The sequence below is a fragment of the Alosa pseudoharengus genome, unplaced genomic scaffold (genome assembly GCF_046254945.1).
Source record: "Alosa pseudoharengus isolate Yale_2024_CS ecotype anadromous, Long Island Sound unplaced genomic scaffold, YU_APseudo_1.1 YU_APseudo_1.1_scf_6, whole genome shotgun sequence".
Classification (NCBI taxonomy): Eukaryota; Metazoa; Chordata; class Actinopteri; order Clupeiformes; family Clupeidae; genus Alosa; species Alosa pseudoharengus.
The window spans coordinates 14,074,029-14,090,156 of NW_027468848.1; the positions used below are offsets into that span (position 1 = coordinate 14,074,029).

A 16,128-nucleotide genomic window follows, 5' to 3' on the forward strand; every position below is an offset into this window, starting at 1 on the left:
AGGTGAAAACCCGACAACGCGGGTGTGTTTATTTTGTGTTCAACACGGTGGTAGCTTGGTGGGTGAAAGTGAAGACCCCTCGTCGTGGTCCGGTGCGTGGGGAGAAGGTTCTTGGGGAAATCAGCCAGGCAGGCAAGGTGCAGATGAGGGGCTCACCACTGAGGAGAGGAAGGGAGGCTGGAGGTCACCACTGTACCCAAGCTTTGGCCAGTCGGGGCTCCAGTCGTCCGTGGGTCGTCTTTTGTTTAGGCGCCTTCTGTGGAAAACAGATGTGGGAGTGAGGGTTAGAAAATCCAGAACAACTCAACTCTCCTCGACGGCGCTGCTCCTTTTGTGCCTGGACAAACGAGGTCGAATGCGATGCAGGTGTGGGTGGCGATGATTGGCTGCCAGCCGTGCCTCGTTGAAGCCGTTTGCGTTGGCCATGTGCTTCTGTTGACAAACCCTGTGTCTTAGCCGTGCATGCCCACCAGAGGGTGCTGAAGCGACTCTTGGTGGTGTGAGCCCAGCATGACACCGACTTGAGGGCCGTCTGGTCACATTCCCCCCCCCCCCAGGTGTCGAGCCGGGGTGAAGAGAGGCTCTATAAGGAGAAGAGGCAGCAGGTGAGAGTGAAAAGGAACACGTCCGGCAAGCAGAGGTAGCCCACCCTGACCAGCACCGAGACAACCCATCAGCATTGGCATTGGCAGTACCCGGGCGATGCTCGACAGTAAACTGAAAATCTTGAAGTGCCAAAAACCATCTGGTGACACGGGCATTGGTGTCCTTGGCACGAGCCATCCATTTAAGAGGAGCATGGTCTGTCAGCAGCGTGAACTTCCGGCCCAACAGATAGTACCGGAGTTCAAGTATGGCCCACTTTACGGCCAAGGCCTCTCTTTCAACAGTAGCATACCTTCTTTCAGCCGAGTTAAGTTTGCGGGAAAGGTAAAGGACCGGATGTTCCTCTCCCTCCTGGTCTTGCGACAGGACTGCGCCCAGGCCGACATCTGAAGCATCTGTGTAAAGGCGAAAAGGTTTAGAGAAGTCTGGGGCCCAGAGGACCGGCTTACGTGTCAGGGCGTCTTTAAGTTCACCAAAAGCAGCTTCCGCAGCCGGGCTCCAGCAGATCTTCTCCGGCTGCCCCTTCTTAGTCAGGTCTGAGAGCCATGCAGCTGTAGATGAAAAAGCAGGAATGAACCGTCTGTAGTACCCTGCCAACCCTAAAAAGGCTCGTACCTGCCGTTTAGTGGTTGGGCGAGGGAAGTTCTGCACTGCTGCAATCTTTGCTTCTTGGGGTTTGATGAGTCCGCGGCCAATCTTGTAACCAAGATAGCGAGCCTCTGTGAGCCCAAGGTGGCATTTGGAAGGGTTAGCCGTCAGGCCGGCCAGGCGGAGGGCAGCTAGAACTTTCCTGAGCCGCAGGACATGATCTGGCCAGCTCTCTGCATGTATCACCACATCATCAATGTAGGCGGCGGCATACTCACGGTGTGGTGCCAGGATCTGGTCCATCATCCTCTGGAACGAGGCGGGGGCCCCATGCACCCCGAAAGGGAGGATTCTGTACTGCCAGTGCCCACTAGCTGTGCTGAAGGCTGTTTTTGGTTTGGCATCAGGGCTTAAGGGGACTTGCCAATACCCCTTAGTGAGGTCTAGGGTGGAGATGAACCTTGCTTTCCCAAGACGTTCCACTAGCTCGTCCACACGAGGAAGTGGGTAACTGTCAAACTTGGAAACTTCGTTCAGGCGGCGGAAATCATTACAGAATCTCCAGGACCCATCAGGCTTTGGTACCAACACAATGGGATTTAACCAAGGGCTGTGAGATGGCTCGATTACCCCCAGCTGTAGCATTTTCTTGACCTCTTCCTCCACCAACTGCCGTCGGGCTTCAGGGATCCTGTAAGGCCGTTGTCGGACAATGACTCCAGGGGGTGTGCAGATCTCATGTTGGATGGTATTCGTCCGGCCAGGGGTGGAGGAGAAGACATCACGGTGTTGGGAAACCAGCTCCCGAAGCTCCTGAAGCTGGGCTGGGGTGAGCTCCTCACCTAGGTGGACGGGGGTTTCCTCCACACGGGCACAGGCTGACAGCAGGGGAACAGGCTCGATCCATTGCTTGAGGAGGTTGACATGGTAAGTTTTTACCGGCTGTCGTCGACCTGGTTGTTGAACTTTGTAGTTGACTGGCCCCACTCGTTCAGCTACTGTATATGGTCCCTGCCAGGTTGCAAGACATTTACAATTTGCAGAGGGTATCAGCACCAGTACTCGGTCACCAGTCTTGAACTCCCGGGGCTGTGCTGGGCGATTGTAGGTTTGCTGTTGGGCACGTTGGGCTTCCTCCATATGGGCACGCACCAGTGGCATCACCTTCTCAATACGTTCTTGCATCTGCTGGACATGTTCAATGGTGGTTCTGAACGGTGATGGCCGTTGCTCCCAGGCTTCCCGAGCTACATCCAGGAGACCTCTAGGCTGTCGGCCGAACAGCAACTCAAAGGGGCTGAATCCCGTCGATGCCTGGGGAACTTCACGTATGGCAAAAAAGAACGTATGGGATGAGAAGGTCCCAGTTGCGTCCATCTTCATCCACCACCCTTCGGAGCATTCTCTTCAACGTCTGGTTAAATCGTTCCACCAGCCCGTCTGTTTGGGGATGATAAACTGAGGTGTGGAGGTGATGAACCTTGAGTAGACCACAGAGAGCTTGCGTTACCTTGGACATGAAGGGAGTACCATTGTCAGTCAGGATGTCCTTCGGGATGCCCACCCTAGTGAACAACAGGAACAGCTCTCGTGCGATGCTCTTTGCATTGGCCTTCCGCAGGGGTATGGCTTCTGGGTACCGGGTGGCGTAGTCCACGACGACCAGGATGTGCTCGTGTCCTCGTCCTGACCTTGGGAGTGGGCCGACCAGATCCATGCCAATCCGTTCAAAGGGCACATCAATGATGGGAAGAGGGATGAGTGGGCTCGGAGGTGGGTGGCGAGGCGAGGTGCGTTGACAGGTGGGGCAACGTTGGCAGAAATTCCTCACCTCCGCAGTCAGCCCTGGCCAGTGGAAGCGGTCCCGGATCCTGGCTTCTGTATTCTGGGCGCCGAGATGTCCAGCCATCGGATGGGTGTGGGCCAGAGACAGGACGACATCGATCTTTGTCCTGGGTATGACCAGTAGATCACGGCGGACCCCTCGGCGGATGGACCTGTAGTACAGGAGCCCCTTGTGCACCTTGAAGTACTGATCTGGAAGGGGACCCCTAATCCGTTTTTCCCCCTCAATCTCCAGGACCTGCTTCCAGGCATGCTTGAGTCTGTCATCCTCCTTCTGGTCCCTAGAGAACTGGTCTGTTCTTGTGATCTGATGGAACAGCTCAGAAAAAAGGTTAGCATCCCCCTGTCCCCGCTCACCTTCTTCATCTGCGTCTGAAGCGGCGTCTTGTGCCAGGAGGACGTGGTGGTCAGGATGTAGGAGCCGGGCCCGTGGAGGTCGTCTTTGACGTCGCCCGGTGCGCTTGCCTCGGGGTCGGTCCCAGGCACCAGGGAAACCAGGCCAGTCACGTCCGAGGAGAGCCGGCACAGGAAGCTCGGGTAGCACTCCAACGGTTAACGGCCAGGTCCCCGACGCATCTTTGACCCATACCTGAGTGGCCGACACCTCTCGCACATCCCCATGGACACAAGAGATGGGAAGCGTGGTGTTCAATTCAGGAAAGCTGGGTAGGATGTCAGGATGTACCAGAGAAACGGTGCTTCCCGAGTCAAGCAAGGCTTGAACCGGCTGGCCTTGGATGTGCACCAGGTGGGTGGGTGCCTGCACTGGCGGGGAGGTGTGAATGGAGCAGCCCGCCAGCCATCCTCTTACAGGGGATTGGACTCCTGGATCGGTGGGCATGGGCTCATCTCGAGGTTGTGGAGGGACACGTGGAGTGGAAAGGTGATTCCTAGGAGGTGGCCGTGGAGTTAGGGTTCCCAGGTCCCGGTTCACTGACCTTGTAGGTGGCTCCTCGCTCAGGGTGTCCATCTCGCATCAGGGAGTTGGTTGCAATGGCTCTCTCGGTGGCATTGGCCATCTCAGCAGGGGTTTCAGCAGTAGACTGACTCACAATGCGACGTTCGGGCTTGGGGAGAGCCCTCAGGAAGCGGTCCATGGCAACTCTCTCGGTGATTTGTTGCGCCGTCAGTCGGTCAGGTTGTAGCCATCTCTGGGTGATACGGATGAGGTGGGTCATCTGCACTCGAACCGGCGTGTCTGGGGAGTAAGTCCAGGAATGGTATTGCTGGGCAGCGGCCACTGGAGAAAGACCCAGCCGAAGCAGAATCTCCTGTTTCAGGGTTTCATAGTTCCTGGCATTGGGCCAGGGTAGGGTTTGGTAGGCTCGCTGGGCCTCCCCTGTAAGGTAGGGAGCAAGGATGTCTGCCCAGTCAGCTCGAGGCCATTGCTCACGGTTGCCGATCTGTTCAAATGTGTAGAGATATGCCTCCACGTCGTCATCAGCAGTGAGCTTGGTGAGGAGGGTCCTTGCAGCCTCACGGGCGGTCAGAGGAGCCAGGGGTCCTCCGGGGTCTCGCATGCGCAGCAGCTGCTGGGTTAAGGTTCCAATTGCAGTTGCTATCTGCTGGGAGTCTCGTTGGCTTTGAGCAAGTGTCTGGAGCAGCGTATTCATCGGGTCTCCAGGGGATGCAGCAGCAGTTGGTCGAGACGCCGGCCTTGGGGATTGTTGCTGTGATGGGTCCATTCTTAATGTGCCCGCATTCTCCACCAGTGTAGCAGGGCAAGAATGAACCGAAGGCAGGAATGAGGTGAAAACCCGACAACGCGGGTGTGTTTATTTTGTGTTCAACACGGTGGTAGCTTGGTGGGTGAAAGTGAAGACCCCTCGTCGTGGTCCGGTGCGTGGGGAGAAGGTTCTTGGGGAAATCAGCCAGGCAGGCAAGGTGCAGATGAGGGGCTCACCACTGAGGAGAGGAAGGGAGGCTGGAGGTCACCACTGTACCCAAGCTTTGGCCAGTCGGGGCTCCAGTCGTCCGTGGGTCGTCTTTTGTTTAGGCGCCTTCTGTGGAAAACAGATGTGGGAGTGAGGGTTAGAAAATCCAGAACAACTCAACTCTCCTCGACGGCGCTGCTCCTTTTGTGCCTGGACAAACGAGGTCGAATGCGATGCAGGTGTGGGTGGCAATGATTGGCTGCCAGCCGTGCCTCGTTGAAGCCGTTTGCGTTGGCCATGTGCTTCTGTTGACAAACCCTGTGTCTTAGCCGTGCATGCCCACCAGAGGGTGCTGAAGCGACTCTTGGTGGTGTGAGCCCAGCATGACACCGACTTGAGGGCCGTCTGGTCACAGTACTGTAAATGTGGCAGCTGAAAACAAGAGTATGTTAATTACCACACCGTTTATTTGCTCCTTTTAGAGGCCTTGCTCCTAGAATTTACGAGATGAAAGTGCATAATACGTGACAAAGATAAACATTTCTTTTTTTTTTTGTTTAAAGTATATTTTTTGGGCTTTTATGCCTTTCATTTGATAGGATAGTGAAGAATGACAGGAAGTGAGTGGGAGATCCGGAAAGGACCACGGAAAAGTGCGGGAATCGAACCCGGGTCGCCGGCGTACGGTGCAGGTGCACCAGCCAGTTACACCACAGCCGGGGCCCAAAAGGGAAGCAAAGGGAGTAAGCAGGGATACCTATATTTGCTCATTTCATTGACACCAAGCAGTTCACAGGCAAAAATGGGCTAAGTCACATGGATGTGGTAATGAAATCATTCTTTATGTCATCCAATCAGAAAGAACCAACCATACCCTGCTGCTTCACAATGCTTAGCCACTGTTCTATTGAGCAAGCCATATAATTCCAGCCATTAGATAGGCAAACAGGTTCCCATGATAAGAGAGGTGTTGGCCATGGTTAGAGTTGCAGTGCCTGTACGGTGACATCATGGCCACTCAAACCCTGTGTATCCAGACCTGTGCAATTAGCATTCACACTTATTGGGGGTCACTGACTTCCTGAAAAGGTCACGGTGAACATCATCGGTCTTCCCACGGGCACGCCCCAGAACATTGCCACCGTAACGATACGCTTTGCATCTTGACATCCCTCCCTTGCTCTTACGTTCTCTCTCTCTCTCTCTCTCTCTCTCCATCTCACTCCTGCCCCCCCCCTCTTCTAAACCTGTATATTTCAGTCTCCTCCCTCCTCTTCTCATCTCCATGTCCTCCTCATCTACCTTACTCTGTAATGGCCAGTAATTAACCTTCATCATGAGGTGAGACATCACACCATGCTGACCCAGGTCCATCCTCTGACAGCATTCAGAGTAATTAAACCCTCTAAATAGTCAACCTTTGGCTTCAGTGAAGGACAGCTGCTTTAACACTTGCATACCAGGCCATTAAAGGTAGCTACTTGTGCTCAATAATGAAAGGCAGGGCAAACATGTGATTACTGTTCTTTGTTACAGACAGATGGTTTTACAGTGACTATCTAGGGCTATCACTGACCAAAGTAACAATGTTGTAAAACTGTGCAGGCCTACACAGAAAAAGCAAGGCAAACTATTTTGTCTGCAAGATCTCCAAATCCTCACTATGATAAATGATTTGTCATATATAATTAGCATTGACAATGGTTAATGGGCTGCACTTTTAGACTTTCTGCTGAAAAAGCACTCAAGTACTTTATTGAAATACACATTATGTGAGAGCCTTAGATTATGCTAATGGAGGGGTATACTTACTGACAAATCAATACAACGCATTTATCCATGTTTTTGGCCTTTAGTTGGAGTGTTCTTTGTCTTCCCCGAGTTTCGCTTCAAAGGTGATAGTGCCTGGAGTGATTGACAGCTGTCAAGAGAGCACTGATTGACCTTTTCTCGCTCACGGTCGGGTTGGGCGAGGCAAGGTGGAGAGGCACCCCATCACTGATCTGTCCAGCCCTGTCTCTGTGTGTCTCCGCACCACTTACAGGGAGAAGAGAGACAACCCAAGGCACTTGACACTGAAGTGCTCAAAAGGACAGTCTCTCATTCACTTCTCTTTTACTCTCTCACACACACACGCACGCACGCACACACAACACATACACACACACACACATATCTGTCTCTTTTTTAGTCATTCAGGTGCATTGTCTCTGTCACAAACAGGCAAACACACACACACATGCACACACGTACACACACACACACACACACACACACACACACACACACACACACACACACACACACAATGTCTCTGCCTCGTTGACACCATTTGTGTAATCTGGCAGTGGACTGCCTGATGTCAAGAGAGCAGATGGTGCTGTTTTGACAGTAATATGCTCACCATCATCGACAAGTGCCTGGCAGAAAGAGAGAGGTGAGAGAGAGAGAGAGATGGGAGGAGAGAGGGACAGAGAGAAAAAAGAGATGGAGAGAGATGGAGAAAGAGGGATAGAGTGAGAAAAAGAAGGGAGGAGAGAGAGAAACAAGAGATGAGAGAGATGAGAGAGAGAGAGATGAGAGAGCGAGAGAGAGAGAGAGGACCACTGACTGACAAGCTCTCCTCCCACGGCCTGAGAGCTGGAGACTCGGAGGCAGATGGTAATTACTGATGGAGAACTCACCTTGTGGCTGGACACGGATCTTACTGCTCTCAGGGAGCTGTAATGAGCGACAGAGAGAGGAAACAGAGATGTGTGTGGGGGGGGGGGGGGGGTCACCAAGAAAGAGGGAGAGAGAGAGAGAGATGAAAAGAGAGAGAGAAGAAAGACATAGCAAGAGAACATTTAGATGAGATGAAACAGTCAAGGTGAAAGAAAGAAAGGCCAGTTGGTGGTTAATGATCTCAACAGCTCCAAGAGCCTCTGTGCCTTGCAGGGTTCTACTGAGCTGGGGTCAGACAGGGATCAGAGAGGGTTATTACTGTACAAATTACAACTACCCATGCAAGACTTCCCAGACTTTTATTAGCAGTGAAAAAAAGAGAACAAGAATTTGAAACATTCTTAACTACGCTTGTCTCCTCACAAGTGTAGCGGGGTGGGGGTGGGGGTTGCTTAGCCTTGAGTCTGTTATCTATTCCAGACAAATGTTCAACGGAAACCTAATCTCATCAAGTCAGTATTGGCAAAGAACAAAGAAATGAGAAAGGGAGAAAATGTGGAGTAAGAGCTATCATAACAAAGGCAATATAATGGCAATATGTAAACGTCTACACACGATCTAATGGGAATCGTGCCGAGCGGAGGGGGAAATTGGCCTGATGGTATCAGACATGCCGCTTTTTTCTTTCTATTATCCCGCTTTTTTCTCCTTTCAGCTTTCTCTCTCTCTCTCTCTCTCTCTCTCTCTCTCTGAAAGAGCTGAGCAGTATGGGTGATTTTGCCTGCCAGCCAGAAGTGACAGAGATTCATGCTGCTCCATCTGACGCCTAAACCTTAGTGGAGGTGAGCTGTGAGGGATGCTTATCTACAGAGGCCAATGTGGTCATATCACATTTTTATTTTATTATTGTTTACATGCAGCATCCTTACGGCATAGCACACATAAGGTTTCAGCACCAAAACCTTTCACCTTTTTATTTATAGATTCAGCTACAGTACTCTCGCTCACTCTCTCTCTCCAGGTTTCTTTCTCTCTTTTTGTCCTCTCTTCCTCTCTCTCTCTCTCTCCAGGTTTCTTCTCTCTCTCTTTTTGTCCTTTCTCTCTCTCTCTCTCTCTGTGAAAATCATAAAAACAGAGGTTAGTGTTTGTGAAATGCGGCATGATTCTCTGTGTCATGCCGCTGTCTCTGTGTGTCCGCTAGCATGTAATTCCCTATTACAGATAAGGCAATGGGAGGTGTTATCGCAGCATAAAATTAATGGGGCATTATGAGAGAGAGAGAGAGAGAGAGAGAGAGAGAGAGAGAGAGATGGAGGCCGACAGCAGGGAGAGAAAAAGACCACAGCTCGCCATGGACGCACAACAGGAGTAAATCTGCCGAGGGTTAATGGGGCAGGCGATATGATGGAGCGAGGTAAAAAGCAGATTAATTATGCCCCTGCACTGAGCCACGCGGAGGTCACGAGACGCTATGTGGGGGTAAAATGACTGCGGCCTGTCCACAGCCACCATCACACAGCTAGTTCAATTTAATACGGTAGCACTACTGCTAAAGATGTGCACCCCTGATTTAAACTCTGAAATGAATTGGAAGAATGAATAGGGATGATTTTAGTATTGGTTTGGTGAGGACAATCTTGTTTGTGCTTGAAATAAAACAGTTGAACTGTTTTATTTGTGTTGCAAGTACTTGTTAGAAATGCAGTTAGAAAGTTTTCCAAACAACGTTTCATCTTTTAGCAAAGGTTGAGGTGGGGAGTTCTAGCAGGTAGAAGTCAAAACACTCTGATCCCTGAAGTGACAGCCTCACATGTAAAAAGAGAGAGAGAGAAAGAGAAGATATGAGAGCATCTGTGTCAGGGCTGTACATGAACTACTTCATTCATCTTACATCTGTGCTCTCTTTCAACCTCACGTGTGACATGTGAATGAGGGGGTTCTGTATAAATCCTCACCAAGAAGCTCTCGGCTTTCTCCTTCATCTGCGGTGTGAAGGCCACGGAGAACCTGCAGAGCAAAAAGGAAGCACTTAGACTAAGAGTACATCTACATCACCTTGACATGTCATGGGAGGTGAACAGCGTGCTGTTAACTCTCTCTCTCTCTCTCTCTCTCTCCCCTTCTCTCTCTCTCCCCTTCTCTCTCTCTCTCCCCTTCTCTCTCTCTCTCCCCTTCTCTCTCTCTCTTTCTTCCTCCGTTTCTTCCTCCTCTGCTGTGCTACTATGACTCGGCAGTCATTTCAACTAATTCTAGAACAGATCAATCTATAAACAGATCAATATATAAATAAATAACACACAAAAATACATTTAAATAAACCAAAGAGGAAACATGTAGGGACTCAGTGTTCATGATAGGGGCAAAAAGAAGAAATGTGTTGATGAAGCTATCAAAGTGACAGGATTTTTTGCAGGATTGGTGTAGCGTTCCTGAGCTCTGGTGGTCCACTGATAACATTGCCTTATGTCTCTTTTGGCGCCCCCTACTGTTTAAACTCCTTTAAATGAATATCGGCCCAGCACTAGAGCTACCTGGGCTGGCTGAAGAGACGCATCACCACCCCCATACTGACCTCTGAGGTCCTGCTGGGTGGCTATAACCATATTATCAAAGCATTTTGTTATTGCCCTTTCTGAATTAATTTATCCATGTTGAAAATAAACCGAAACCCTGTGTGGGCAAAGTGGATTTGAGTAATTTGACGCCCTGCTTAGTGGCTATTATTGAAGCTTTCTTTTGTTGTGGTCATTTCTAAATGTAATTTTACATGTTGTAAATAAATCAAATCCCTTTCTGAGCCAAGCGTCTCCCTTCATGGTCCATTGCCAGGTGGCTGGCTGTGACAGTGTGGGAATGACAAAACTGGGGAACTGGCCAGAACAGGGTCTGGTCTGCACAGCATACAGGTCTGCGCCCCCCCCCCCCCCCCCCCCCCCCCCCCCCTCTCTCTCTATATCAAAGCTTTGACATCCCTGTTACACAACCTCTCTAAATATGCAGCAAGAAAGTGACGGTGGAAATATAAAGAAAAGAGGGTTACACACACACACACACACACACACACACACACACACACCTCAAAAGTAAAAAGAGAGTTGATGAGGATTGAACTAAAAAAAAAGAGAAGTAAGAAGAAAGAAGAAAGACGTCAGGGGCATGTGTCTGTCTTACTCTCTCCTCTTTCTTCTTTAAAATTACAAAAAAAGAAAAAGTCAAAAAACAAAAAAAGAAAAAAAAAATCAGAAAAAAAAATCAGTGTGCTTGAGAGAGTGCTGGGCCAAAGACTCGACGCGGTGGCTTGTGGAGTGTGGGGTTGGGGTGCGGAGTTGGATGATCAAGAGCGTCTCCGTGGAGGCTCTCACAGCAGGGGGTCTACGGCTTGGGCTCCCGTGTTTGAAGTATCGGGGCCCCCAGACTTGCGTCTGTGCTCCCTTTAGGCAATTACCTCTTTTTAAAAGTAACCCAGATACGTAACGCGCCATTCCCACCGTACCCGCTCTTGGCTTCGTGCTCCCGTTCGCTCCGCGCCGCTTTGGTGGGAATCGATCCACCTTCAGCCAGCCACCTCCATTAATAAAGACACCAGCTGTGATGTAGATCCTACCCAACAACTCATCGTTAAGCCCGGTGAAGTCTGAATGGACAGGGTTCCAACCCAGTTTCACTGACAGCACGTTCAAACTTCTGCATGACTTCTGAAGGCCTCGAAATGTTGCTGATTTTTGTTTTTATGACCAATATTACGTACAAAAAAAAACTACGTCCATTAACTCCACAGGTAAGGTTTGATCACTGAATGGAAAATGAAACAACTACAGTATCCTTTAAAACACAATCCTTTTCTCAAAGTGTTTTAATCAAGTGCGATCTGTGTCACAATGCAGACATTTGCACAGAGAAATATCATTAATGGAAGAGAACAGCATAATTCATTTCATTAGACCTTTACAGCGTTTTCCCTATAGATTGTTTTAGATAGATAGATAGATACTTTATTGATCCCCAAGGGGAAATTCAAGATGATTGTTTTCCAGACGAGATGCTATGGGCAAGTTGCACGAAAGGCTCCCGGTGAGCTTGTTTGTTTCCTGTGGAGCCAGGTGTGTTTGAACCTGCCGCTCTTCTGAATGTAATTAGTGTCTACACGTCCTTCTTTATCGTAACGTGCTGATTCTCTAGGTGCAATACCTAGCTGGGTCCGTGTGGACACTAATTACATTCAGAATAGCGGCAGGTTCAAACACACCTGGCTCCACAGGAAACAAATGAGCTCACCGGGAGCCTTTCGTGCAACTTGCCCATAGTGCACGCGGGTCTGCTGATCTCTCCTTCCATGTCTTTTTTTCACTGATGGTAGTAGCAGGCGGCGTTTTCGATTTTTTTTTCACCCTGGGACCAGGTTTCAAAAAAGTGCGTCTTCAGGCAGTGCATTTACAGGATTCGTTTGGACGATTGGCCAAAACGATAAAAAACATGTGCGTTTAAACCAAAAAGTGTCTCCGTGTGATATGGCCCCTAACACTGCAGGCCTCTGCCTTTAAGCTTGCTAACGAATATAACATAAAGGCAAAGATCCTTAATTACTAGCTCCGCTTTAACCCTCTCTGATAAAGGTGCCCACCGACGCTTGCATTAAATTCAGTGCTGGAGACGCACCTCGTTCACTGTGTGAATTGTGGTTCTGTTGCGTTGCTCCCGTAAAAAGTTGAGAAAACCCACCGGCATGCAGTAATGCAATGCAACTGTGTGCATCTAGGGTTAAAGTGTCAGGAAAGAGGTTTACTACTTACTGTACAGCCACAGTAGCAGCTGAATACGCTTACATTTGGCCATCATCATCACTGACACTGACCAAACTGAAAAGACACCCCACCTTAAGCCTCGCCCTGGAGCGGGCAGTCAACACCAGCCACATAATCATTTAGGCCCACCAGAGGCGTCAGTGTCTGTGCCAGCTCAAAATATTCAACAACACCGGGGAGCCGATGCTGCGCTTTTATTGAGCCACCGTGGAGAGTGTCCTTGTGTCCACAGTGTGCTGTGGCAATGCCGTCGTCCTTGTGCAAACAACATCTGAGATGACTGGCTGCGACCTTCCGACTCTTTCTCCTCTATACCACACAGATCAGACGCAAGGTGCCAAGGGTAATTGTTGAACCCTCTCAGCCTGCTGGCTCCATTTTGAAATCCCTTCCCTCAGGAAGGCGATTTCAGCGCTTTAAATCTAGGACATCTTGCCTTGAGAACAGCATAATGTCCTGAGGCTGTTTGATACTTAAACTCTCATGCACCACCACTTAGAAAAGTAGGTACAGTAAATGCATGTAGCAACAAATGCTTAAACAGTTACAGCAATGCAGACACTGTAAAGGGCCTGGGTGCCTTGAAACACACTATACTGTAAATGCAATGTGTTGTTGTTTTTCAGTGTATCTAAATGTATGTTTTTATACAGGCCATACTTTATCTACTTATGTGCAAGGGTTGCTGTTTTGCCTGTCATGTCATGTCGTGGAGCCTAGGCAATAATGTAGGATTACCATTTCTTTACTCAGCTTATGACTGATAATTTTGTTTTTTTTTCATCTATGAGATATATGTCAAACTTAATCTCTTTAAGGTCAGTAATATTGTATCTGACACATTCAAAGAGGGCTTTGGCCATTGATGTGGCCCTGTTAATTTACACCACAGAGGATGTGATAAAGGCTTTGGAGGATTCAGTTTAAAGTAAGGAATAAGGATGCTGAGTTTAGATCAGATGTGTCTTCTCCACCCACTCTGCATTGCCACACAATTTCATGACATATCCTTCCAGGTGTACCCTGGACAATGACCTTTTAAAAATCCATGGAGACCTTGAATGGACTGTGTGTACATGTGTGTCTGACAGTGTATGTGTGTGTGTGTGTGTGTCTGTGTGTGTGTGTGTGAGAGAGAGAGAGAGAGAGGGTGTTATTTTCATTATTATCATTATCATCATCATCTGTATTATTATTATTATTGTATTCAATGCTTTGGCAACACTGTAAATTTTACATTCATGCCAATAAAGCTTATTGAAATGAACTGAATTGAGAGAGAGAGAGAGAGAGAGAGAGAGAGAGAGAGAGAGAGAGAGAGAGAGAGAGAGAGAGAGAGAGAGTGAGTGAGTGAGTGAGTGAGTGTGAGAGTGTGAGAGTGTGTGTGTGTGTGTGTATACACATTGCTTTAGGGTATTTGTTTCAGGTCAAAAGGCACACCCAGCTGGGGATTGGTTTCAGTTAAGTGTATGTGAGTGTTAGTGTGAGTATTTGTATGTATGTGCAATTAGAAAAAAATATCAAGGCGTTCTCAAGCATTGAGAAGGCTTTCCCATTCGACTTTATGTGAGGGGACTGTGCACATCACCTGGCCTTTTTCAGCACGTGCTCCATCACAGTCCGCTTACGTTCATCTTTCACGTCTTCATTGACATCTGTCCCACCAAAGACGATGCCAAAGGGGACATGAATGTCTGTAGTAGAGGTGGAAAAATGTGTTAATTTGTGTGTGTGTAATGTGTGTATATATATATATATATATATATATATATATATATATATATATATATGGTTATGGTTATGGATTTAGCAGACGCCTTTGTCCAAAGCGACATATAAATACAAAACAACATAATAATATTTAAAAATGAACAGGGAACAGATTAAAATCTAGGTCAAATATAGTAAGGAGAATAGTTGTAGTACACAATAATATCAATTCAATCAATAGCCTAATAAAAAAGCAATGTAAGAAAGGGGAAAGGCAATAATAAAACAATAATGTCAATTCAATCAATAATATAAAAACAATAACATGCTAAGACTACATTAAGGAGAATATCAACAATAAACAATAATGTCAAATTAATTAACAGCCCAATTAAAATAAAACAACATTATATAAACCATAACACATAAGCGCTTAAACAACTAAGTATATGTTGAATAGGAATGTCTTTAGACCCCTCTTAAACGACCCAAAACTACCACAGGAACGGAGACCACTGGGCAGTTCATTCCACCAACATGGAACCACTGAAGAAAAGAGTCTGGAATTAGACCCAGTTTTTATGACTGGTCGACACAACATACGCTCACCAGAAGACCGCAGTGGGCGGTTGGGGATGTAAGGCTTGATTATTGAATTAAAATAACTAGGAGCAGATCTAGTTAGTGTCCTATAGGCCAAAGTGAGAGATTTAAATTTAATTCTGGCTACTATAGGGAGCCAATGGAGGGTAACTAGGAGAGGAGTTACATGTGTCCTCTTTGGCTGATTGAAGACCAGGCGTGCTCCAGCATTTTGAATCAGCTGTAATGATCTTGTTACACAAGCGGGTAAGCCAGCTAACAGTGAATTACAATAGTCCAGCTTAGAGATGACCATGGTCTGAACAAGAAGTTGTGTGGAATCTTGTGTCAGATAAGGTCTGATCTTCCTAATGTTGTAAAGCATAAACCGGCATGATTTTGCAATAGAAGCTATATGCTCAGAGAAGTTAAGTTGGTCATCAATTACAACGCCCAAGTTTCGTGCCGATCTAGTTGGGGTCAGTGAAGTTGAGTCAAGCTGGATGTTAATCTGTTGGGGAATAGCTGTTTTAGCTGGAAACACCAAAAACTCTGTTTTTGAGAGATTAAGCTGAAGGTGCCGATCTTTCATCCAGGCTGAAATATCCTTAAGGCATGCAGAAATCCGGTGGGAAACACTAGAGTCATCAGGTGGGAAAGACAGGTAGAGTTGAGTGTCGTCTGCATAACAGTGATAGTCAAATCCATGGGAGCGAATGGTATCACCTAAGGAAGTGGTGTAAATAGAGAAAAGCAAGGGTCCTAATACTGATCCCTGAGGCACACCTGTGGTGAGGGCATGAGACTTAGATACTTGTCCCTGCCATAAATATATATATATATATACAACCAGATCAATTATTTGAGGCATGAAACAGGATGTTCACACAAGAAATGGAGACTACTGCAGGCTCACTTTACTTTAGAGAAAGACAGAGAGAGATTGTTTTGTTATAATTATTCATGGGTTTCATCAGGTCCCTTACAACCAAGCACCCAGATTATCAATGCAGACTGCATGGTGCTTGATCTGTGATAAGGAACCTGATGAAACCCATGGATAGGGAGATGACAACAGGGAGATGGGAACTGGAGACATTTGAGTTTGGGATAAAGGTATTGCATCAGTACAGTAAATGTGTATTTGTGTGTTCATGTGTCTCTGTGTGTGCGATATTTACCAAGAAGAAATCTGCCCCCTTTGAACAGATGAATTGCAAGGGCCGCTTCGAAGGGCTCTTTCTTCATAAGGTTGGCCACATCTGAGTGGTCCTTAATGTCATCACAGTTGCGGAGAATGCATGTGTGACCCGCTGCTTCGATGTGACATCTGTAAGACACATTGTGACTACGTGATGGGATAATACCTTACTTTACTAGGCAGGTATTGTAGGTAACACACAGTGCAATGTGTGCATGTGCTGTGCATGTATTAGGCTAATAGTAAAGCCGGCTAA

At 47.9% G+C, this 16,128-nt stretch overlaps 1 protein-coding gene across 3 annotated transcripts in view; it reads right to left on the reverse strand.

The window, feature by feature from the left end:
• Positions 1-16,128, reverse strand: part of glt1d1 (glycosyltransferase 1 domain containing 1) — a 102,613-nt gene that overhangs the window by 85,742 nt on the left and 743 nt on the right. For all 3 annotated transcript variants that reach the window (XM_076270962.1, XM_076270961.1, XM_076270960.1), the window contains exons 2-5: positions 15,853-16,001; positions 13,968-14,073; positions 9,533-9,584; positions 7,598-7,634 (exon numbers count right to left, since the gene is read on the reverse strand). In XM_076270962.1, coding sequence (XP_076127077.1) covers positions 7,598-7,634; positions 9,533-9,584; positions 13,968-14,073; positions 15,853-15,919 — 262 coding nt within the window. In that variant the 5' untranslated portion in view covers positions 15,920-16,001. The remainder of the gene's footprint in view (positions 1-7,597; positions 7,635-9,532; positions 9,585-13,967; positions 14,074-15,852; positions 16,002-16,128) is intronic.